Source organism: Zea mays, chromosome 9, assembly GCF_902167145.1.
Source record: "Zea mays cultivar B73 chromosome 9, Zm-B73-REFERENCE-NAM-5.0, whole genome shotgun sequence".
NCBI lineage: Eukaryota > Viridiplantae > Streptophyta > Magnoliopsida > Poales > Poaceae > Zea > Zea mays.
Window position 1 is genome coordinate 152,755,775 of NC_050104.1, and position 23,770 is coordinate 152,779,544.

The following is a 23,770-nucleotide window of genomic DNA, read 5'->3' on the forward strand; positions in this document are numbered from 1 at the left end:
CCAAACCTTTGACCAAACCTTGATTTCCATCCCCGAATGTGATCGCTCTTTGGGGATCTTGGTTTTTCTCATATGAGGAGAACATCTTTTTTTCCCCAGTCATGTGGTTTGTGCACCCGCTGTCGAGTATCCAACTTGAGCCCCCGGATGCATAAACCTACAAAACAAGTTTAGTTCTTGACTTTAGGTACCCAAATGGTTTTGGGTCCTTTGGCATTAGATACAAGAACTTTGGGTACCCAAACACAAGTCTTTGACCCCTTGTGCTTGCCCCCAACATATTTGGCAACTACTTTGCCGGATTTGTTAGTTAAGACATAAGATGCATCAAAAGTTTTAAATGAGATATCATGATCATTTGATGCACTAGGAATTTTCTTTCTAGGCAACTTAGCATGGGTTGGTTGCCTAGAGCTAGATGTCTCACCCTTATATATGAAAGCATGATTAGGGCCAGAGTGAGACTTCCTAGAATGAATTCTCCTAATTTTGCTCTCGGGATAACCGGCAGGATATAAAATGTAACCCTCGTTATCCTGAGGCATGGGAGCCTTGCCCTTAACAAAATTGGACAATCTTTTAGGAGGGGCACTAACTTTGACATTGTCTCCCCTTTGGAAGCCAATGCCATCCTTGATGCCTGGGCGTCTCCCATTATAAAGCATACTATGAGCAAATTGAAATTTCTCATTTTCTAAGTTGTGCTCGGCAATTTTAGCATCTAGTTTAGCTATATGATCATTTTGTTGTTTAATTAAAGTCATATGATCATGAATAGCATTAATATCAACATCTCTACATCTAGTACAAATAGATACATGCTCAACAGTAGATGTAGAGGGTTTGCAAGAATTAAGTTCAACAATCTTAGCATGAAGAATATCATTTTTATCTCTAAGATTGGAAATGGTAGTATTGCAAACATCTAGTTCTTTAGCCTTAGCAATTAAATTTTCATTTTCTACTCTAAGGCTAGCAAGAGAAATGTTCAATTCTTCAATCCTAGTAAGCAAATCATCATTATTATCTCTAGGGTTGGAAATTGAAACATTGCAAACATGAGAATTAACCTTAGCTAACAAATTAGCATTTTCATTTCTAAGGTTGTCTATTGTTTCATGGCAAGTGCTTAGCTCACTAGATAATTTTTGACATTTTTCAATTTCTAGAGCATAAGCATTTTTTACCTTAACATGTTTCTTATTTTCTTTAATTAGACAATCCTCTTGGGAATCCAAAAGGTCATCCTTTTCATGAATAGCACTAATTAATTCATTTAATTTTTCTTTTTGTTCCATGTTAAGGTTGGCAAAAAGGGTACGCAAATTATCTTCCTCATCACTAGTATTATCATCACTAGAGCTTTCATATTTAGTGGAGGATCTTGATTTTACCTTCTTTTTGCCGTCCTTTGCCATGAGGCACTTGTGGCCGACGTTGGGGAAGAGGAGTCCCTTGGTGACGGCGATGTTGGCGGCGTCCTCGTCGTCGGAGGAGTCGCTTGAGCTTTCATCGGAATCCCATTCCCGACAAACATGGGCATCGCCGCCCTTCTTTTTGTAGTACCTCTTCTTTTCTCTCCTCTTTCCCTTCTTGTCGTTATCCCTGTCACTGTCACTTGATAATGGACATTTTGCAATAAAGTGACCGGGCTTACCACACTTGTAGCAAACTTTCTTGGAGCGGGACTTGTAGTCTTTCCCTCTCCTTTGCTTGAGGATTTGGCGGAAGCTCTTGATGACGAGCGCCATTTCCTCATTGTCGAGCTTGGAGGCGTCTATTGGTTGTCGACTTGGCGTAGACTCCTCCTTCTTGTCTTCCGTCGCCTTGAATGCGACGGGTTGAGCTTCGGATGTGGAGGGATCGTCAAGCTCGTTGATCTTTCTCGAGCCTTCGATCATGCACTCAAAACTTACAAAATGCCCGATTACTTCCTCGGGGGTCATTTTAGTATATCTAGGATTACCACGAATTAATTGAACTTGAGTAGGGTTAAGGAAAATAAGAGATCTTAGAATAACCTTAACCACTTCGTGGTCATCCCACTTAACGCTCCCGAGGTTGCGCACTTGGTTCACCAAGGTCTTGAGCCGGTTGTACATGTGTTGTGGCTCCTCCCCTTTGCGAAGCCGGAACCGACCGAGCTCCCCCTCGATCGTTTCCCGCTTGGTGATCTTGGTGAGCTCGTCTCCCTCGTGCGCGGTTTTGAGCACATCCCAAACCTCCTTGGCACTCTTCAACCCTTGTACTTTGTTATACTCCTCTCTGCTTAGTGAGGCGAGGAGTATTGTTGTCGCTTGAGAGTTGAAGTGCTCGATTTGGGCCACCTCATCCTCATCATAGTCTTTATCCCCTACGGAAGGTACCTGTGCACCAAACTCAACAACATCCCATATGCTTTTGTGGAGCGAGGTAAGATGAAATCGCATTAAATCGCTCCACCTAGCGTAATCTTCACCATCAAAAGTTGGTGGTTTGCCTAATGGGACGGAAAGCAAAGGTGTATGTTTGGAAATGCGAGGATAGCGTAGGGGGATCTTACTATACTTCTTGCGCTCTTGGCGCTTAGAAGTGACGGATGCCGCGTCGGAGCCGGAGGTGGATGCCGATGAAGAATCGGTCTCGTAGTAGACCACCTTCCTCATTCTTTTCTTCTTGTCCCCACTCCGATGCGGCTTGTGGGAAGAAGATTTTTCCTTCTTCTCTTTGTGGTGAGAAGAAGATTTCTTCTCCTTCCCTTTGTTGGAGGAGATCTTCTTCTTCTCCTTCCTCTTGGTGCGGGACTCTTCCGATGAAGTGTTCCCGTGGCTTGTAGTGGGCTTTTCGCCGGTCTCCATCTCCTTCTTGGCGTGATCTCCCGACATCACTTCGAGCGGTTAGGCTCTAATGAAGCACCGGGCTCCGATACCAATTGAAAGTCGCCTAGAGGGGGGGTGAATAGGGCGAAACTGAAATTTACAAATATAAACACAACTACAAGCCGGGTTAGCGTTAGCAATAAAGAAACGAGTCCGCGAGAGAGGGCGCAAAACAAATCCCAAGCGAATAAGCAAGTGAGACACGGAGATTTGTTTTACCGAGGTTCGGTTCTTGCAAACCTACTCCCCGTTGAGGAGGCCACAAAGGCCGGGTCTCTTTCAACCCTTCCCTCTCTCAAACGATCCACGGATCGAGTGAGCTTTCTTTTCTCAATCACTTGGAACACAAAGTTCCCACAAGGACAACCACAAGATTGGTGTCTCTTGCCTCAATTACAAGTGTGTTTGATTGCAAAGAATGGATCAAGAAAGAAGAAAGCAATCCAAGCGCAAGAGCTCGAAAGAACACAAGCAAATCACTCTCTCTAGTCACTATGGCGTTGTGTGGAAATTGGAGAGGATTCGATCTCTATGATGTGTCTAGAATTGAATGCTAGAGCTCTTGTAGTAGTTGGGAAGTGGAAAACTTGGATGCAATGAATGGTGGGGTGGTTGGGGTATTTATAGCCCCAACCACCAAATGTGGCCGTTGGGAGGCTGTCTGTTCGATGGCGCACCGGACAGTCCGGTGCACACCGGACAGTCCGGTGCCCCCTGCCACGTCATCACTGCCGTTGGATTCTAGCCGTTGGAGCTTCTGTCTTGTGGGCCAGCCTGGGTGTCCGGTGCACACCGGACAGGTACTGTTTGCTGTCCGGTGTGTCAGCATGGGCGCGCCTGACTTCTGCGCGCGCAGAGCGCGCATTAATTGCGCTGCAGGTAGCCGTTGGCGCCGACTAGCCGTTGCTCCGGAGTGGCACCGGACTGTCCGGTGCACACCGGACAGTCCGGTGAATTTTAGCGGACTAGCTGTTGGCGATTTCCCGAAGCTGACGAGTTCCTGAGGCCGCTCCTCCTTGGCGCACCGGACACTGTCCGGTGTACACCGGACAGTCCGGTGAATTATAGGGGGATCGCCTCTGGAAATTCCCGAAGGTGGCGAGTTCGAGTTGGAGTCCTCTGGTGCACCGGACACTGTCCGGCGGTGCACCGGACACTGTCCGGTGTACACCCGGTGCTCCCAGACCAGAGGGCATTCGGTTGCCACTTTTGCTCCTTTGTTGAATCCAAAACTTGGTCTTTTTATTGGCTGAGTGTGAACCTTTTACACCTGTATAATCTATACACTTGGGCAAACTAGTTAGTTCAATTGTTTGTGTTGGGCAATTCAACCACCAAAATTAATTAGGGACTAGGTGTAAGCCTAATTCCCTTTCAGAGAAATTATAAGTGATGTTCTTTACGAAGTCTTACAAGATTGGCAAATTGAGAAGAAAATCTCGACAGTGACTCTTGACAACTGCACCACTAATGATAATTTGATGTGTTGCATGCAAGATAAGTTACCCCTTTCCTCTCTCATGCTAGATGGCAAATTGTTACAAATGCGTTGTGCTGCACACATCATAAATCTTATAGTCAAAGATGGAATGAGTGTTATGGATGCGGGTATTGAAAGGGTGCGTGATAGTGTTGGATTTTGGTGTGCCACTCCAAAAAGACATGAGCGTTTTGAACGCACAACAACACAAATGAATGTTAAATATGAGAGAAGGATAGCTCTCGATTGTAAGACTAGATGGAATTCAACCTACATTATGCTTAGCACCGCACTTGATTATCAAGTAGTGTTTGATCGCCTAGCAATTAAAGAAAAGTTGTGTGCTCCTTTTAAGCCAACCATAGAGGACTGGGAATTTGCTAAAGAGCTTTGTGGTAGGCTTAAGATGTTCTTTGATGCAACTGAGCCATTATCAGGAACCAATTATGTGACAGCAAATTTGTTTTTCCCAAAAATATGTGGAATTTATTTGGCTATTGAGAAATGGAGAACTAGTGCTATCCCAAAGGTAGAACAAATGTCTTCCTTGATGAAAGACAAATTCAAAAAGTACTGGTCAGATGTGCATGGCCTTATGGAATTAGCTACAGTTTTGGATCCTAGGTTTAAATTGAAATTCATGAAAGCTTTCTTTTCAACCATTTATGGGGAAGAGAGTCCAATCACAAGTAGTGAGTTGTCTAGGGTTCGGAGTTTGTTGTATGAGTTTGTCTTGGAGTACCAAGATCCAAAGGAGGGTGTGGCAACAACTGATGGTGTAGGTACTAAGAATGTTGTCGTTAATGAAGGTGATGACCTTATGCTTGGCATATTTGATAAGTTCATGTCAGAGGAACCGGAAACATCTTCAACCTATATGCGCACTGAGTTAGATTTGTATTTGGAAGAGCCAACACTTCCAAGAACTCAAGAGCTTGACATTATTTCTTGGTGGCAACACGCGGGAATTAAATACCCAACTCTTAGAAAAATTGCTCGGGATATCATGGCAATTCCAGTTACAACAGTGGCATCAGAATCTGTTTTTAGTACTGGAGGGAGGGTAATTAGCCCACATCGAAGTAGACTTGCTCCAAAAACAGTTGAAGGCTTGATGTGTATGCAAGCTTGGTCTCGTGCAGACATGTTAGGTGATCAATCTTGTTTTATAAATGCACTGGCAACTTGTTTGGAGGATGAAGAGGAACAAATGGTAATAGTGGTTTTGTTAACATTTATTTTCTTTGCTTTCATTGACTGAATACTTATATTTACTTGTACATTTCATTATTTGTTAGGATGAACCAAATTGTTGATATGTTGAATGCTCCATAGGTTGATGACTTGATGTTCAACAAAGGTAAATACTTATAATTTTGAAGTATTTTCTTTGCTTTGATTAACTAAATAATTATTTTGTCTTGGCTGTGCACTGTGCTACAGTCTTTGATCTTTGTGCAGGCGTGCAGCAAGCTGCAAGGAGCAGCAGCGTTGCTGTCCAAACTCCAAATCTGTGCAGCAGCCAGCAAGCTGCAAGCAGCAGCAGCAGCACTGCTGGCGGCCTGGCGCACAACGCACTGGTGTTGGCGTGTTGCTGTCCAAGCACTGCTGGGTGCTGCCGCACTGGCGCACATGTGTTGCTGACTTGCTGTTCAAGCACTGTTGTTTTGTTAAGAGACCTTTACTGTTTTGTTAAGAGACCTTTGCAGCTTTGCTGTTTTGTTGAATTAAATATTTGAATACTTTGAAGTTTGGTAACAGTACTCATTTATTGTTTTGTAACAGTACTCATATATTGTTTGGTTCAAGTGTAAACGCTAATGTACTCATATATTGTTTTGTCAACCTTCTGTAACAGTACAGATATATTGTTTTGTGATTATACCCGTGGGTATCCGATACCCGCCCGATACCCGATGGGTACGGGCACGGGTACAAATTCCTACTCGCGGGTATAGTCGCGGGCGGGTATGAGTAATACCCGCGGGTATTGTCGCGGGCGGATATTTACCATACCCGATCCGAACCCGACCCATTGCCATCCCTAGTTTGGACAAACCATACACGCGCGCGCCATGCATTAGTTGACCAGGCAACCAATCACGTAGATAAGTACCGAGCGCAACTCAATGGGAAGCCCAAATCCGTATATCACTCCCTTAGTAGGCCTCCGTCTCCAATGGTTGGGAGCCTATGTACGTACCAGGCCTCCACCAGTACTAGCAAAGGAAGATCTGCGACACGGCACAGGTTCAGACAGCCGAGATCTCACTAGAGATTTCATGTGCAGCAACTAGCAAGGGCCCATGCCAGGCGGCTACGCGGCCGTTTTTTTTGCATTTTAACCCTTTTCGGAAAAAGATCACGTTTAGACGCTAGAAAATTTTAATGTCATTTTTGGATCCTTTGCTCGGCGTCATAGCCTATGACACCGAGGTAACACAGCTCGACGCCATAGGCTATGGCGCCGAGGTACGTGCTGCGCTGGCACGAACGGACGTCGTGACACTGATGTGGCACCGAGCTCGGCGTCATAGATCTTGGCGCCGAGCTCAGTTGTGTGCACAAAACCCGTCTAGCTCAGTCGGTAGAGTGCAAGGCTCTTAAGCTTATGGTTGTGGGTTTGAGCCCCACGGTGGGCATTTAATATTTTTTTGTCTTTGTCACTGATTTGTTTATTTTTCCAGATTTTTCGTTTATGTCGCTGATTTGTCCGTCCAGATTTATTTCTCATCCAGATTTTTTTTGTTTTTGTGACTGATTTGTTTATTCGTCTAGATTTTTTTGTTTATCCGGCGAGCACATCGGCTGTGTGCCACAATGGCCGCAACCCGTCAACTTCCCCCTTGTTTGCTCAGCTAACCACAATAAAAATCAAATGACAACACTCTTATTTCAATTATGACCATATAAAAAGAAGCACACATATTAATCTTTTTCCTCTGTACTAAATAAAAGTATACTCCATTATATACTTGTCTCGCGGCCACTGTGGCACACAACCGCTGTGCTCGCCGGATAAACAAAAAAATATATGGACGAATAAACAAATCAGTCACAAAAACAAAAAAAACTGGATGAGAAATAAATTTGGACGGACAAATTAGCGACATAAACAAAAAATCTGGACAACAAAAAACAAATAAGTGACAAAGACAAAAAAATATTAAACGCCCACCGTCTTGTCTCGCGGCCACTGTGGCACACAACCGCTGTGCTCGCCGGATAAACAAAAAAATGTATGGACGAATAAACAAATCAGTCACAAAAACAAAAAAATCTAGATGAGAAATAAATTTGGACGGACAAATTAGCGACATAAACAAAAAATCTGGACAACAAAAAACAAATAAGTGACAAAGACAAAAAAATATTAAACGCCCACCGTGGGGCTCAAACCCACGACCACAAGGTTAAGAGCCTTGCGCTCTACCAACTAAGCTAGACAGGCTTTGTGTACATAGCCGAGCTCGGCGCCAAGATCTATGGCGCCGAACTCGGTGCCACGTTAGGATCCAAAAATGATATTAAAATTTTCTAGGGTTTAAACATGATTTTTTTCGAGGAAGGGCTAAAATGTAAAAAAAAAATCGGGCTACGCGGCGACTAGGCCAGGTGCCCCAGCTATGGTCCCGCTAGGGATGGCAATGGATGTCATTTATCCGCGTACCCGCGGATAAAAAATCCATTGGGCACGGTTTTGGGTACGAGTCTGTACCCATGGATACGGATACGGTTAGCACTTGATATCCGTGGATATTTTTAAAACGGATAAGAAAAATCAATATCCATACCCAAATACCCGAATATCCGTTAAAATATCTTGTACTCCCGTCCCAAATATGGGTAGCACTTGATATCCGTAGACAATTTTATATTTGCTGGACAAATATGATATCATGTTTGAATTTGCTGGACAAATTCTGTATGGATTTATGTTTTTATCATATTTAAATTTGCTGGACAAATATGATATCATGTTTGAATTTGCTGGATTTAAATATTTTGTATGTGTAGTGGACAAACGGATATATCCGTGGATATCCGTTACCTGCGGGTAACGGATGTGGATACTGTTTGTTATCCATAGCGGGTAACGGGTACGGGTTCGGATATAAGTCGTGGATATGGATATCCAGAGACACTATCCGCGGATATTTTACCCGTTGCCATCCTTACGTCCCGCGGCTTCCCGACTCTTCTAGCAGGAACCGAGCGACCTCGGACTCAGCGGCTCCGCCTGTCGGCGAGCGCACGCCGCGTGCCTGCCCGCGGTCTCTCGTCGTCTCCAGAAGATGCGCCCCGATACTCGTCTTTCCACCCTTCTTCTACCTCCTTCCACCCCCTTCTCCCCACGCCCCATCGGATCGCACGCGCACCGCAATTGTTGTTCATCACCTCTCCGAAGAAGCGTCACAGAGCACCGCCCGGAGGTTCCCCTTCCCGTCGCCGTCGCTTGGCCAGGTAAGTAATGACTAATCGCCTGAGTCTCCTGCGCCTCATTACTTCGAACTGTGGTTTCGTTAGTCGGACGTCGGAGCAATGCTATGAACCTTGCCATTCCATGTTACTTGGTGCTGCGTGTCCACATTCGACGCCACATTTTTTTCTTGCTAGCCAACCATTGCGCGTCTGTGTTACAGTTCCACCGGCGATATACATTATGCGATCATTTGATGTGGATATTGGTGTTTTTTTGGTTAGCGGATCACCTTAGTTTTGCACTGAACATGGAACAAATGTGGATGTTGGTGTTTTTTTGTTAGTGGATCACCTTAGTTTTGCACTGAAGATGGAACGAGGAAATGGGGAAGGGGAACTGAACGAAGCACATAGTTTCAGAGACTATGTGCACTGCAGAGACTATGCGAATGGTCAAGGGAATTTCTCGCCTTGGTTTCCTAATCCTCGCTTCCTTCTTGTTTCGAATTCGGTGTATATATGTGGTTTATTCGGCACGTTTAGGAATTTAGTTGGGGAATGGGGCGCAGTATGTCAGGGTTGTGTCATCTGAATATATAATGCAAGATCTATTACTAGTTTAAATTGACTTATTATGCAAGTCGATTAACCTGGCTGGGCTCAGTGGTGTACCATGGAAGCTTTGTGATTGTAGCCGGGCAGTAGAACGCTAAACCTGAGGTTTGGTACTGTAGCACTCGGCTAGTCAGCTGTATGCCAAGATGTTACTTACTCGATACTTTCTGCCATGTCTCATCTGTGTTAACCAGGGTGTGTGCCACATAGGGCTTCTTTCCATGCTGTTTGTTAACCTGTTCACACTTCTTCCATATATATATTCATAATAGCTCGATCTACAATTTTCCTGTCTTGAGCTTCTTTGTTCCTAAAAACGAATTGTATACCAGCAATGTATATCTGATGCAATATTGTTTGTAGGATGGCTGAACAATTCTATACCGTGGCATCGGATAGTGAAACCACCGGGGAAGACAAATCACAGGCTTCATTCCCTGATGTTGCTGTTGGCATTGACATTGGGACTTCCAAATGCAGTGTTGCTATTTGGAATGGCCACCAAGTTGAGCTCTTAAAGAATACCCGTAATCAGAAAGGGATGAGGTCATATGTCATGTTCAAAGATGATACTCTTTCAGCAGGAGTTACTGGAGGTGCAGCCAAGGAAAATGCACACGAGGAAAGAGACATCTTGTCAGGAAGTGCCATATTCAACATGAAACGCCTGATAGGAAGAATGGACACTGATGAAGTGGTTCAAGCTAGTAAGACTCTCCCATTTCTTGTGCAGACATTGGGTATCGGTGTGAGACCATTCATTGCAGCGCTCGTGAACAACATGTGGCGATCTACAACTCCGGAGGAGGTCCTTGCCATCTTTCTACTTGAACTGAAGGCCTTGGTGGAGATGCACCTTAAGCATCCCGTTAGGAATGCTGTGCTTACAATACCAGTTGCATTCAGTCGATTTCAACAGACCAGGATTGAGAGAGCCTGTGCAATGGCTGGGCTGCATGTGTTGAGGTTGATGCCAGAACCAACTGCTGTGGCGCTTCTGTACGCTCAGCAGCAGCAGCAGCTTGTGCATGACAATATGGGAAGCGGCATCGAGAAAATTGCTCTGATATTTAACATGGGTGCTGGGTACTGTGATGTGGCCGTGGCTGCCACAGCTGGAGGTGTTTCTCAGATAAGAGCATTATCAGGATGCACAGCTGGTGGGGAGGATATACTTCAGAACATAATGCGCCATGTTCTTCCCAATTTTGACGGTATATATGCTGGCCAGACAATGGATAGAATCAAGTCGATGAGCTTACTGCGAATTGCTACTCAAGATGCAATTCACAGGCTCGTTAGTCAAGAATCCGTGGAGATCAATATAGATTTGGGGAATGGCCACATGGTGTCCAAAGTTCTAGACCATTCAGAGTTTGAACAAGTCAACCGGGCAATTTTCGACAAGTGCGAAAAGATCATCAACCAGTGCTTGGCTGATGCGAAGTTGGTACCAGAGGACATCAATGATGTCATACTGGTCGGAGGTTGTTCGAAGATCCCCAGAATCAGAAGCCTTGTCCTGGGTTTGTGCAAGAAGGAGGTCTCTTACAAGAACATAGATGCTCTAGAAGCTGCTGTTTCAGGTGCTGCGCTGGAAGGAGCCATAGCTTCGGGAGTGAATGATCCTTCGGGGAGCTTGGATCTTCTCACGATCCAGGCAACTCCCATGAACCTGGGAATCCGTGCCGACGGTGATAGCTTCGCTGCGATCATCCCTAGGAACACGACGGTTCCAGCAAGGAGGGACATGCTGTTCACAACGACACACGACAAGCAGACCGAAGCCCTAATTGCTGTGTATGAAGGAGAAGGGGAACGTGCTGAAGATAACCATCTGTTAGGGTACTTCAAGATTACTGGAATTCCGGCAGCCCCTAAGGGAGCAGTTGATATCAGTGTATGCATGGATATCGATGCTGCCAATGTCCTCAGGGTGTTCGCAGGGGTCGTCAAGCCTCAAGGCCCAGCCATTCCACCGTTCATCGAGGTGAGGATGCCAACGCTGGACGATGGCCATGGTTGGTGTGGGCAAGCTCTAGCAAAGATGTATGGGAGGATTCTCGACCTTGCTGTTCTTCCGAAGAAGCTGCAGCCATGATATGTGGCCTTCCGAGGCCTCGTAAGTAGCTGGTGCGTTGTGCGAATGTAGCGGATGCTCAGTGTTCAGTATTCACTGTGTCACTGTCCCCCGTCTTGTGTGGGCGCTGTCTATGTGCTGTTGGTGTTGGGCAGTCTTCAGAACTGAACTACCAGTTTCATCCTTGTGCAATAATGTCTCGTACATGTGAGATGAATGTTGCGGATGTTTGTACTTCATAGTTTTCAGGATTTGTTGACTGCTGGACTGCTGGTGTGCAGTACGAAACTGAGAGTTTCATCCTTCTGTCGAGTGCTGTGCAAACTCGGAAGTGCATGAGGATGGTTCGGGACAATATACACGTGTACAGGGGTGTTAGGTTTCATCCAACTACATCGTCGAATATTTGAATGATTAGACTATATTATAATTACGTGTATTAAATATAGTCTAACTATAAAATTAATTAGATAGATGAAAATTAAAAGACGAGGTTTACTTAACCAAAGGTTATCACATCGGTCCTAAATATGGGTACTCACCGACGGGATCTCTAAAGCTATCCGTAGCTATGGATGACGAGTGGTCTATCCCGGCTTAGGCTTGGACCTGTTTGGCAGGGCTTGCAAGTCTTTGGTTTGGTGTTATCTCGATGTAAGCAATATTACTCTTATTCTTATTGAGAGATGGCACTATAAGTTGGACGAATTTCTGTTTATTTTATCAAACATCATATAATGTCATATCTATCTAAGGATTGAGATATATATTTATAGCCCAATGGAATGCAGCATATGCTTTCTAGAGATGTAACTATGTTGTCCTACAAACTGCAGTAACCATTGGTGATGTTGTACTCTAGTCAAAAGAAAACTGCACCGAGCTGCTGTCCTCCAAAAGCTGGAAAAAGTGGAAAAGAGGATGCATGCAGAACGCTATCCTTGCCGTCAAAAGATTGACATGTTGCTGCTGTCACATGATGTCTTTACAATAAAAAAGATTGAGATGTTGTTGTCCCTACAATCAAAAAGCGACAAGGACTGTTGTTGTCCTTTCCACAGACCACGAGACTTATTCCAACACTCGGGTCCCAGCGGTGGGCCTGACCGGATCCCCCATGTCTGCTATTCGAACCTCCAGCTAGAGAAGGTTCGGTGATGCCATGTGTACGGGTCCTAGGACCCGAACTTCTTAACTCTTCCAGACCTCCAACCATGAAAGGTCCGGAGCTATCATGTCTGCATGTGTTTTAGCTACTACTTTCCGCTCAAGCGGAGACCCGATGCTACCACGTGGCCTTTGGCGTGTGACGTAAGCCGTCGGGCTGTAACACCCCGTCCACTCCTGGACCGGCAATATTTACTTCTAGCAGCTCTCTAGAATCATATATTGTCCCCATATACCAACACAAGTATTTTGTGCGCACTTTGTCCTCGCTCATGTGCACCCGAGAAAATTTCTCGGTCGGTCATCCATCCCAAATTGCTTCAAGCCAAATACACTTAACTTAAAAGTTCTTTCAAGATAGGCTTCCGAAAAAGAAGATGCACCTTGTTGATATAAGTATTCTATTAATTATATTAAGCATTGGGCCAGGATATCACCATCCATTAGGCTAGGATATCACAATCCACCCCCTATAAGATCGACATCCTCGTCGGTCAACCCCAATCCAAGAACCTCCCCTCTTAGCCACGTCTGTGTGTCTAGTGTCGTCATATGCCATGTCATGTGACCACTTCAGGCCCACATGCGCCATGCACCATATACCCGAACTCCTAACCCACACACGCCCGTGAAACCACAAGGCTCGGCTCTGATAGCACTCGTAACACCCCGCCCGCTCCCGGACCGGCTGTACTTATAACTGGCAGCTCTCTATGATCATATATTGTCCCCACAGATCAACACGAGTCTTTTGTGCGCACTTTGTCGTCACTGCGCACCCAAGAAAACTTTCCGGTCGGTCACCAATCCTAAATTGCTCCAAGCCAAGCACGCTTATCTTGGAGGTTCTTTCGAGATAGGTTTTCGAAAAAGAAGATGCACCTTGTTGGTATAATTAGTCTATTAATTCTATTAAGCCTTGGACCAAGATATCACCATCCACTAGGGCTAGGATATCACATGGGCGAAGCTTGACACAAACTTCTGGCGTGGGGGCCACCCACATTCAATGTGAACTAGTCGTTCGTCTGTTCACATCAGTTCACACCAGTGGTAGACGTCGTACGCCTCGCATTAAATGCAGGTGGTGTGTGCAGTCCGTAAGGCCTGGATGCGCCATTAACTCGCGCTTTACCAAGGCAAAGGCCATTGACCCACTGCGTCGCACATGAGCAAGTACCATCATGATTTCTACCATTCTCGCTGCAAAGGCAGACGAAGAGACAAACAGATGAGATAAGAAAACACCGTTTGCCTACTCACCTACAGAAGTCGACGAACCAGCCGACGCCGCAACCTACCCCAAACCCAGTCTTCACTTACACATTGACAAGACAGGGTGAAGACGAATCGACCAGAGGAGTCTGCACGACGACCAAGAGAAGATTCCTACCCATCACATGTGAAGACCTTGGTCCACCAGCTCCATCTGATGCTCCGCGCTTTATATTTTAGTATTCCTAGGCCTGGCTCCTTTATACATGTCCCCCTTAGTCTATCAAAGAGAGGGCACTTGCGTAGAAAAAGGGATGGACGGCACCGGAATCGAGCCCATCCAAGGACTCGGGGATAGGGATATATACAGTCAAACTCGCTCGGAGGCATCTCGAACTAGTCTCAGACTTTCTCAAGTTCTCATCAATACAACTCACAAATATAGTATAGTATTACGCTCTGACGGCCTGAACCACTCTAAACACTCGCGTATTCTTATATGGTATTCTTATGTTCGTTCATCTCTCTAGGCACAAACCCTAGGCTACCTCCATGTTCTTAAGATTTTCCACCAACCGGTAGGAGTTTATTCTTAACGACATCGTAAAATGCTTGAATAATAATTGCATATATTAAATATAATTTAGTTATAAAACTAATTATACAGATAAAGACGAGACAAATTTATTAAATATAATTAAGTCTACATTTATTAGTTATAATTGATATTCAAATATTTAATATTACATGAACTAAACTTTGGTCATGGAAACCAAACATCCTCTATATCTACCTATGTTACATTCTGACCATCATGGTCGTCGTCCGTCTGCACCTCTCCTCCTTCGGCTACTCGTGGGGGGCCCTGGGGTGGCTCATCCCCAGTGAGACATTCGGTTACCCCTCACATGTCGATGCTTTGCGCATTCCTGTAAGCTGTAACCGAGCAGTATTCGTACGTGAATATCAAGGTTTACCAGGTGGCCCTTCAAGGAAGACAACAACATTGTCGGACCATACATGCAAACAACAAAGTTCAAAGAAGAAAGCCCTATTAACAAGAGAAAACCAGAAACATCAGCATTTCTGTTCCTTTCAAAACCAGTTAAAACAGAGCCCCCAGCTTCATAACCATGTTAAAAAAACGGGAACCTCTCCTAGATTGTGGAATTATGAGGGTTAGAAACTAATTTGGACACTGCTACAACTAGCTAAGCATTTTACATTTACTAGATATCATCAACCATAAAATAAGACAAACTAATGCAGACACACTCAGGTTTGTCAGGAATGCATGGTCTTTTGAGGTCTTAAGCGGGGATAAAAGAGTGTATACTATTGAACTTAACACCACTGAACCAGAGAACTTCCAATGCACCGCATGAGTCTAGAAAAGAGGCCAGTGTCCATTTTCTTGGGTAGAAAAAGAAAAGGCAAATTCACCTAGGAGAAAAAAGCTAGCAAGCGCTGCTGTTCTAAATAAGCACAAATCGCATCTCTCCTCAGGTAAGGTCTACTATCTGTCCCTGTGAGCAAACATTACAAAATAATACACATCTGTACTCCAGATCAACGACGGGGGGGGGGGGGGGGGGGGGGTACCAGTGGTTCTGTGCAGTTAGAGAGCATCTGTCTCAGGTGCTTACATTTTAAAAAGGCTTCGAAATGTGTACGACAAATTCCACCAAATACATGAGTGGGTAGCGACATAATGTTTATGTTCATGCAGAAATTGAGACGCAACAAAAATATGTGCAAGGAGATAAAAAAAAGAAAAATCAGCACTTGACTAGTTGCGTGTTGTATGCAACTTGCAGTTCATATCACACAGAAAAAGAATGCACCAGTAGCTCTGTGCGGTTCAGATCACTGATAAATGTAGTGGCGGCCCTGTGCAGTTCAGTCAGGTCATAGGAATCAAGAACATCACATCAGGAAGCACCACATGTGCATGTAGATAATTATTGAGATTATATACAGGAAGATCTAGAGTTTACATCTCATCATTCTGCCTATGTGATTGAAATGATCCAAAAGTGAAGGAATCTCTATCACAGCAGTAGTGAAAAAGAATAATATTACAGAAAGCTAGTCCTAGAACAAGCAGAAATAATAATAAAAGAAAAAGAAACTTACAACAATATGTGCAGGCTTCCTTAAACAAGTTGAGCAACTTCGATTTCTGCAATAGTAACCTCAGTTCATGTGCTTCGGTTTTGTTTCAGTGCCTCCATTTTTGACAATAACTCCCCAATGCTAGCTACCATCCTAGTTTTCATGCTGAGAAATTCATGGTGTGTCCTTTCAATTACTTGGAGTTCTTCAATCCTTCGCTTGCGCCGCTCTTGTAACTCATTTATGTCAAGATCAGCGATATGGGTGCCATAATCTTCCTCAATTCGTGCATTTTTTACCATAACAATGTGTCTCAGATTGTCAACCTCATTCCGTGCATCATTTGCACGTTCCTGGTACATATATGCTTCAGCCTGCTTTAACCTGATCAAGCTATCCAGTTCATCAGTGGCAGGCTTATTATCAATTGTCTGAAACTCAGCTTCACCAGATTTTCTAGGCACAGATGGGCTCCCTGTGCTTGTGGTAGGAAGAGTTGTTTTGTCTAAAACTGGAAGTCCCTCTAAGGTAAATGGTATCCATGCCTTCCGACTTGAACTAGGAATCCCATCAACAGCTTCAGAAATGCTGCATGGAATGCCTTTCAGTGGTACTGATGGATCACTGCCAAGGTTAGCACCATCATCTGAAATTGGAAAGCGAAGAGTTATTAAAACTTTGTTTGATGACAAATGATAGCATTTATATTTATATTTCAACACCATAGTCATTAGAGCATGAATACCTACCCCTTGCTAGGTGTGCTATTAAGTATGAACTTTGAGTTGAATGATGCCACTTTCAGTGGTCTCATCAGATAGCTTTTGTAACCCTTGCTAGTGGTCCTATGAAGTATGGACTATTATTTGGATGATGCCATTTTCAGTGGTCCACATTACGTAAACTAGAAAGCCCACAAGCTAGTATGTTACTCTAGCTATGTAGATCAAGCAACAAGTGGCAGTAACCCAGCCATTTATTTCCCCCAAAGAAGAAAACATTGAACGAAACACAATAAAAAAAAGAAGCTTAAACGAGCATGGATATGATGATTAATTCACTATGGTGAAGTAGCTTACCAGAAAAGAATGCAATGACACATCTGACAACTTCAGCATGATAGGCCTTGTTTTCTGACTTAATTAGCATCTGCTTCACGAAGTCCCGGACCCTCTTGCCCCTTACATCTTCACTTGCAGAAAAAATTCTTTCTACATACTGTAACTCTCTAACCAGCATGTCTATCCTCCATTGTTGTGCACATGTTCGAAATACTTCCTTCACAAAACCAAACATCTCCGATGGATATCCACAGGCAGAACAGTGAAACTGCATCTCAGTAGTTCCATATGCCCTTGAAGCACTTTGCCCCTTTCGAATCAGAGAGTGGCGTAGACCACAATCTGTGTGGCACCAATGAAGACATACATCACAACCAACCCAACTACAAGTATTAGATGCTGAGTCAAACTTTGAGCAGACAATGCACATGCAAGAACTACAGAAACCAGTCATCCTCTGACAAATTTTACAATCACAATCGTCCACTGGAAGAATGCTTTGGCATGAGAGATTTCGGCATTTCAAGTTGAGAAAAATGTCGACCAAATTAGATGTAGCAACACTACTGCTTTTCTTTATAAAATATGGAAGGCCAGTCCTTATAGAAACAAGTATCTCCATCAACACACGTGGACATGATCGCAACATATCAATATTGAAGTCAGATCTTTTCTTGAGTGCCTCCTGCAAAGCAATTATCTGTCCTCTTTTATCTGGATCGACTATGATTTCAGAAATGGCCTCCCTCAAATATGTTATAGAATTTTCTGTCATTTCTTGAAGCATCCTTCCTGTAAGATGCAAAGGTTCTGAAACAACCTTGGAAATAATCCTCTCAATAACACCAGCACCATTAACAACTAGTTGTCCCCCCTCCTGCCGTTCATCCCTTGTAAGGCTGTTACTACTTCTCTCTCTTGTAAGTTGCCTTCTATGTCTATTATGTTCCAATCCAGAGTTGTGAGAACAATGACTATGTGTTGGCAACAAAACTCCTGAGATTTGCCTCTGTAGGTCAGTGGATATTCCACTAGTATGCTTTTTTATCGCAGAAGTGCTAGTATCTGCCATATGGCCATTTTGGAGTACTCTCTGAAGGAGTGGGGTAGCACTCCCCTTCTGTGTAGATTCACTAGACAACTGAGCTTGTCTTCTTGTGTGATTGCTCATCTGATCAACTCCCATAAAGAAAGGTTTGCTGCCTACTGAATGCTCATAATTGTCCAATGATTGTTGGGTGAGTGAGCAACTAGGATTGTGATCAAGTGTTTCAGAATTGGTCAATGGTATTGAAGTTGGGAACCCATCTGAGTTGGTGTGGAAAGATGATGATGATAACGGCTGAGAGAATGCTGCATGGACTAGAGAAGCAGTTTTAGGAATCGAAGACTTAGATTCAGAATTCTGCAAACAAACTGATAAGCTCAATGACAGATCAAGCTTCTCTAGCTTGATTGTATCATGTTCTGTCTTTACAACAGTGGTTGAAGCAGATTTTGATGTTTGTGTTGGTTCTACACCACGCTGCAATGTTGAGTCAAGACCTCTTCCCAGTGAACATGAATGATCTACTTTAACTTTCTTACTAAGGACATCAAATTCTATGCCATTTCTTTTATCTTCAGTCAAATCCCTTGTCATAAGATTTGTATTGGCAACCTCTTCCTTACTACCCCCAGCATGTTCTTTCATTGGTTTATGGAACATAAAGGCACGGTCAGCTTTGGCCTCGATATCAAATCCTTTTACTTCTTTCTCAACATTTTCATGCATAGCAGATGCATCCTTTTCTACTACAAGAGTTTCCTCTGATGTACCTCTTTCTTTGCAATGATGTATCTCGAGTTCCACTTCTACAGGCTGAGGTGTGATATCTTCTGCTGGCTCATCCATCTCTGCCATTACAGTTATTTTTTCAAATTCTTTACTTTCAGGAGCCTGTTGGTTTTGAGAAACCATCACCTCTCCCTGCAGCCCGGTAGACATATTGCTCTCGCCAACTGAATTAACAGCACTGGAGATTACTTCCCGCACAGCTGCTTTACCGAGCATCACTTCATCCACCATATCAGTTGAATTACCTTGTCCTGCTACAATAGTGTTAATGGCAGTTTCATCCCTTGTCAACTCTCCTTCGTGCATCGCTTCCTTCAGCATACCAGAATAACTGACAGGTTCCACAGTATCAAAATTATGGTCATTTCCATCCAGTATTACTGTTTTTTCCTGCATTGCCTCCCATGGCAGATCAGAAGTGTCAGTGTCAACCATATCAACAACATCGGCACTTCCATTATGTTGCACCACTTCTTCCTGAATAACTTCCTTCAGCATATCAGAGGAAGCACTCTTCACAACCTCATCAACTGCATGTGCAGTATCGTCTAACTCCACCACCGCATCCTGTAGCACTTCTTGCTGCATGAGAGGTGAAATGTTCTTTCCAACCTCAATAGCAGCATTGCCAGTCTTGTGTAATGCCGTCACTTCTTCCTGCACTGCTTGACTAAAATTGGATGAAGCACTCTCTCTGACTTCATCGGTATCATTGTTAGTTTTATCTCTTGTTGTTGCTTCTTCCTGAATACCCTCCTTCAGCATGGTAGAGGAAGTGTTCTCCCCAACCATGTCAACCGAATTGGTAGTCTCCTCTTGTGGCTTCACTTCCTCCTGCAGCACTCCTTGCTGCATGGGTGAAGTGGTTAGCCCAAACTCACTAGAATCAGTGGTAGCCGCATGTAGTGCTTGTACCTGATGTCCTCCACTGACGACTTCCTCTGTAACCATTGTTGAAGACTTCTCACGCACTTCATCCATTGCTTCAGCTACCAGTATGTCATCCCTTTTCTTGCCTTCCTCCCTCGCTGCATTGTTAGGATCAGATGCACTAGAGGATCCATTAGCTCGAGCTCCCAAATTTGCTTGGACCCCAGAATTCAGTTTCTTCGCCTTACCTTGCTCCAGTCCCTTCTCCTTTACACGACTTGACTCAACCTGCTTCCGATGCTCCACGGCAGCAGGCCTGGCCTTGGGCTCAGCAACTGGTGAGAGCTCACCTTCCTCCACCTCATTGATGCCGGCACTGTGCTTCCTCGGCTTCTCTGCCTTGGCAACCTCAAACCTCCTCCTCGGCTCACTGGGCGACCGTGACCGTGACCGCCGCGGCTGCCCAGGCAGCGATGACGCTCCCAGCCTGGCGGGTGCCCTGTACTCCTCAAAACACTCGGCGTCCGTCCACCCGCTTCCCGGCCGACGCCACGTCGAGCTGCCGTCACCATCCCGCCGCGACCTGTCACGCTCCGACCGGAAACCCTTGGGGAACTCCCGACGGAAGCCAGAGAAACTCTCGGACCGGTGCAAGGCCCGATCCCCACCATACCCCCTTGGGGAGGGGTAGTCTCGGTACCGGCTGTCGTGGAACCCGCCGCCGCCACCGAACCCCTTCCTGCGATCGAACCTATCGCCGTCGTAGTCCCGCGGCGGGGGGCCGCGGTCGTAGAACCTCCGCCGGTCGTCGTCCAGACCGTCGCCGTACGACCTCTGCCGCTTCATGCCGCCGCCGAGACTCCAGCCCTCGGATCCACCGAGAAGGGTGCGGTGGGGTTGCTCGGGGAGATAAGGAAAGCCAGGACCAGCGCTCACGGGGAAAGGCGTGCGCGAGATGGTCACCGCATCCGCTGCCGTCCCTCCAGCCGCCTCCGCTTGCTTCCGAGTCACTCCTCTCGCTCGCTCCCAGCCACAGCCACTGCCTCTCGCTCGCAGTCAACGGCCGTCGACTGGATTTGGACCCGGGTCGGAGATTTTCCCAGAGGGCAGAGGCTTACCGCGGTAACAGAGAAAAGCCCTGGGTCCAAGGCTAGGGTCAGGGACACGCGGCTCCTGCGTCCAAGACGCCAAGGCCAAGCGGCCTGCGTGCTACTGGCTTTCGTGCGTGCGGCTCGCCGGGGCCCGCCGTCATCGAGCGAGCAGGGCCCCGGTGCAGAGAAGATGAGGTGGGGTGGAGGTGGAGACGTGCAGTCTCCGTCCACTCCACGTGAGAGCCGGTGCGGACTGGCAAAGCGCAGGGCGCCAGATCCGGGGCGCGCGGGCGGAACAGGCAGCACGGGATCGACGCCGCAGCCGCTCGGCGCGTCGCGGGAGGGCGGGAGCGTGGACGCACAGGATTGGGTGGCGGTGGTGATGGGTGTAGTAGAGGTGCAGGGATTGGGTTGGTGCCGGTGGTGGGGGTGACTGGTGAGTGGTCGGATGCGGCGGGGAGGTGAGTTGATGGCTCGTGGGTGGGGGTGGGGGAGGTGTGGGTCAGCTTTTTGACTGCTGCTTCCCTAGGTCGGAGAGAAGAGGAATCACCGAATCAGCCGCTTTGACCTTTTTGACCTCTACGCTGGCAGGCCCGTCCTGGTGCCATCCGTACTCCCCCCCAGACCCCCGCCGATGGAGCGCTACTTGGGTCGACCAACTGCAAAACCAGATAAACGAGAGCCCAAGAGAACTTACGTAGCCCTTTTAAAACGAGAGCCCATCACTTCCGGATATTAACATTAAATAACATTTTAGAAAAGAGTGAGGTCCGTTTAACCCCCTATTTTGGCGCCGAGCATTAATAAAAAAACTCAACTTCAATACTAAAAATTATACTCCCTAGATTCTAAAATATAGTTCTTTCTAGCCCTTTTTTGTCTGTGTTTAAATAAATAATAATGAATGTAGATATACGTATATACAAACTATATTCATAGGTTAATTAATGAATGTGTGTTTAGTATATAACGAATTATATTTTGAGATGAAGGGAGTAATCTTTTCGACTTTCAAAACCAAATAAACCACCCTCTTTGACTATTTCAAGTCATTCTAGCTTTCTAGGAGGGTCACAACATCTCAAATTTGATTAAAATTATAGATAATTTTGCAAAATGATTGACATCGATGAGATATACTATAAAATATAATTGATGAAGAATACAATAATACTTATTTAGTGTCACAAATATTATAAATTTATTACATAAATTTGACTATTTTTTAGATGATTTTACTATCTAAAAATGAAATAACTTATAGTCTAGGATGGAAGGGTGATTTTAAGGAGAGGGGTGCCATAGGTGCTCAAGTACACGTTTTAAATCATCAAAATTTGGCATTGAGTTTTAATTTTTTTAACAGTTTCAGATGTTGACAATACATACACAAAAGTTGTAGATCTCCATGTGGTTTGCAACATTATAATTTATAACATTTTACATAGGGTGTTTTAAATGCGCAAATATTCATTTGAAGTTATCAAAATTTGTTAGTTTTACTTTTTCAAACTCACTAGGATGTTGATATGATCTGTACCAAGCTGTAGCACTAAACCCTATCTATGACCTCATAACTGATAAGTTCTTCATTTTGAAACTGTTATATGCTAAAATATTCATTTTAAATTATTGAAGTTTGAAAGTCAATTTTATTTTTATTTTTTTTTGCAAATCACCTTGGATGGACAAACGCTTTGTACCAGAAGTGTAGTACTTGAGATATCTAGATGGTTCTTGTTGAATATTTTTCTTAAGATTATTTAGAACTCAAAATATTTAATAGCATATAGTATGGCTAAAAAAACATGTCATGCGGTGCCCACTTGCTGCAGCAACCTATCACATGAGAAACCACTCTGAAATGGTCGAAATGGATATTTTGTCCAGTTTTAAAAGTTGACTTCTGTTTTTTTAGTATTGAAGTTCGCGGTTTTGAAAGTTGGCACAGGTTTGGGGTGGGGGGGGCAATGGACTTCACTATTTCGAAACACAATCATAGATATTTTAGTTTTATCATGTTTCCAGCAATTTTCTTTGGATTTACCTTTCAGAAAACAACAAGACGTCTCGTTTGGATAACTTTTCTTGATCTGAGAAACAAAAAACACTCGATCACTACAGCGTGAACTTGCTTCGCCCAACTGCCTGCTCTGCTTCAGGTACTACATGCCATGCCAGGCCAACATGTCGCTGTCCTTTCTCCTCCTCCTCTCATAGCCTGCAGGCTGCAGCTACTTATCCGTTCTCTTCTCCCTGAAAAGATCAACAAACCCATCTCCAGCCCACAAGGCCACAGGCTAGATCTGACCGACCGTCCATGCATGGCTTCCCTGTGCATGTTTACCATCAGCAGCACCCCACATGTTCCGCAGGGCTGCAGGCGACGATGTAGCGACGCCGTGTCGTCTAGGCCGAGATCCTACCTCGTCTGCCAAAGTCACCTCCCGTCCGGGCCGCCGGCAAGCGGCGGCGGCGGGGGAGGAGGTGGTGAGGAGAAGACGACCCCGTGGTGGGCTGCCACGGCCGAGAGGCTGCGCGGCGACGTGGTGAAGGCCGGGATGGCAGCGCGGGAGAGCCTGAGCCCCAAGCAGAAGGGGGACTGGAAGGACGTCACGCTCATGAGCTTCTCCTTCGCCGTGTACGTGTACATCTCTCAGAAGCTCGTGTGCACGTACTGCGCTTGGCTCTCTATGATTAACCACTGACTTGGTGCTGTAATCATCTATACCGTTGCTGATCTTCAAGGTAGAAAAGATCGTTGCTGTTAGTTGCATATGGATGCTGTACCTGTAGTATATTTAGATCCAAATCCAATAAAGCCTCAATTTCCATTGTTACTTGTGCAGTTGTGCTTGCATCAGTGTGCATGATGAAACCATATACCAATGTACCATCAGTGTTCTGTGTTCATTTCAGCGCTAATCAGAATTTGACTCGAGCTCATATACCAATGTAC

General features: G+C 45.1%; 3 protein-coding genes and 1 non-coding gene across 7 annotated transcripts; 2 read left to right on the forward strand and 2 right to left on the reverse strand.

Annotated features, from left to right (window-relative positions):
- Positions 1-7,716: 7,716 nt before the first annotated feature.
- Positions 7,717-7,789, reverse strand: TRNAK-CUU (transfer RNA lysine (anticodon CUU)). Its single transcript has one exon. It is a non-coding gene; the product is annotated as a tRNA-Lys (tRNA).
- Positions 7,790-8,650: 861 nt separating this feature from the next.
- On the forward strand, positions 8,651-11,670 carry LOC100281706 (Heat shock 70 kDa protein 8). Its single transcript, NM_001154626.2, has 2 exons — positions 8,651-8,802; positions 9,739-11,670. Exon 2 carries the CDS (start codon positions 9,740-9,742, stop codon positions 11,474-11,476), a length of 1,737 nt encoding a protein of 578 aa, NP_001148098.2. The 5' UTR covers positions 8,651-8,802; position 9,739; the 3' UTR covers positions 11,477-11,670.
- A 2,829-nt stretch (positions 11,671-14,499) lies between these two features.
- Positions 14,500-21,054, reverse strand: LOC103639433 (protein OBERON 4). Of its 4 annotated transcripts, XR_004852836.1 has the most exons (4): positions 19,766-20,798; positions 17,032-19,699; positions 15,974-16,598; positions 14,500-14,773 (listed from the first exon to the last, which is right to left on the reverse strand). XR_004852836.1 is itself a non-coding variant. In XM_008662175.3 (3 exons), the coding sequence occupies exons 1-3, from the start codon at positions 20,564-20,566 to the stop codon at positions 16,039-16,041; spliced, it is 4,029 nt and encodes a 1,342-aa protein (XP_008660397.2). In that variant the 5' UTR covers positions 20,567-21,035; the 3' UTR covers positions 15,751-16,038. The 4 variants fall into 4 exon arrangements, 1 of the variants encoding a protein (XP_008660397.2); XR_004852833.1 differs by having other exon boundaries at positions 17,032-21,013; XR_004852834.1 differs by having other exon boundaries at positions 14,503-14,823; positions 17,032-21,054.
- A 1,982-nt stretch (positions 21,055-23,036) lies between these two features.
- On the forward strand, positions 23,037-23,647 carry LOC100277498 (uncharacterized). The gene has a single exon (NM_001151036.2). The coding sequence runs from the start codon at positions 23,136-23,138 to the stop codon at positions 23,517-23,519; it is 384 nt and encodes a 127-aa protein (NP_001144508.2). The 5' UTR covers positions 23,037-23,135; the 3' UTR covers positions 23,520-23,647.
- The last annotated feature ends 123 nt before the right edge of the window (positions 23,648-23,770 follow it).

Excerpts from the sequence above, each read along its gene's own strand:
- LOC100281706 (NM_001154626.2), top strand. The coding sequence starts at position 9,740 with ATGGCTGAACAATTCTATACCGTGGCATCGGATAGTGAAACCACCGGG.
- LOC100277498 (NM_001151036.2), top strand. The coding sequence starts at position 23,136 with ATGGCTTCCCTGTGCATGTTTACCATCAGCAGCACCCCACATGTTCCG.
- LOC103639433 (XM_008662175.3), bottom strand. The coding sequence starts at position 20,566 with ATGAAGCGGCAGAGGTCGTACGGCGACGGTCTGGACGACGACCGGCGG. Across the intron at positions 19,700-19,765 it reads TCGTCAGTGGAGGACATCAG|CAAGGAGTGCTGCAGGAGGA; the intron begins GTACAAGCACTA and ends TCACCCATGCAG. Across the intron at positions 16,599-17,031 it reads TGTCATTGCATTCTTTTCTG|ATGATGGTGCTAACCTTGGC; the intron begins GTAAGCTACTTC and ends TTCCAATTTCAG.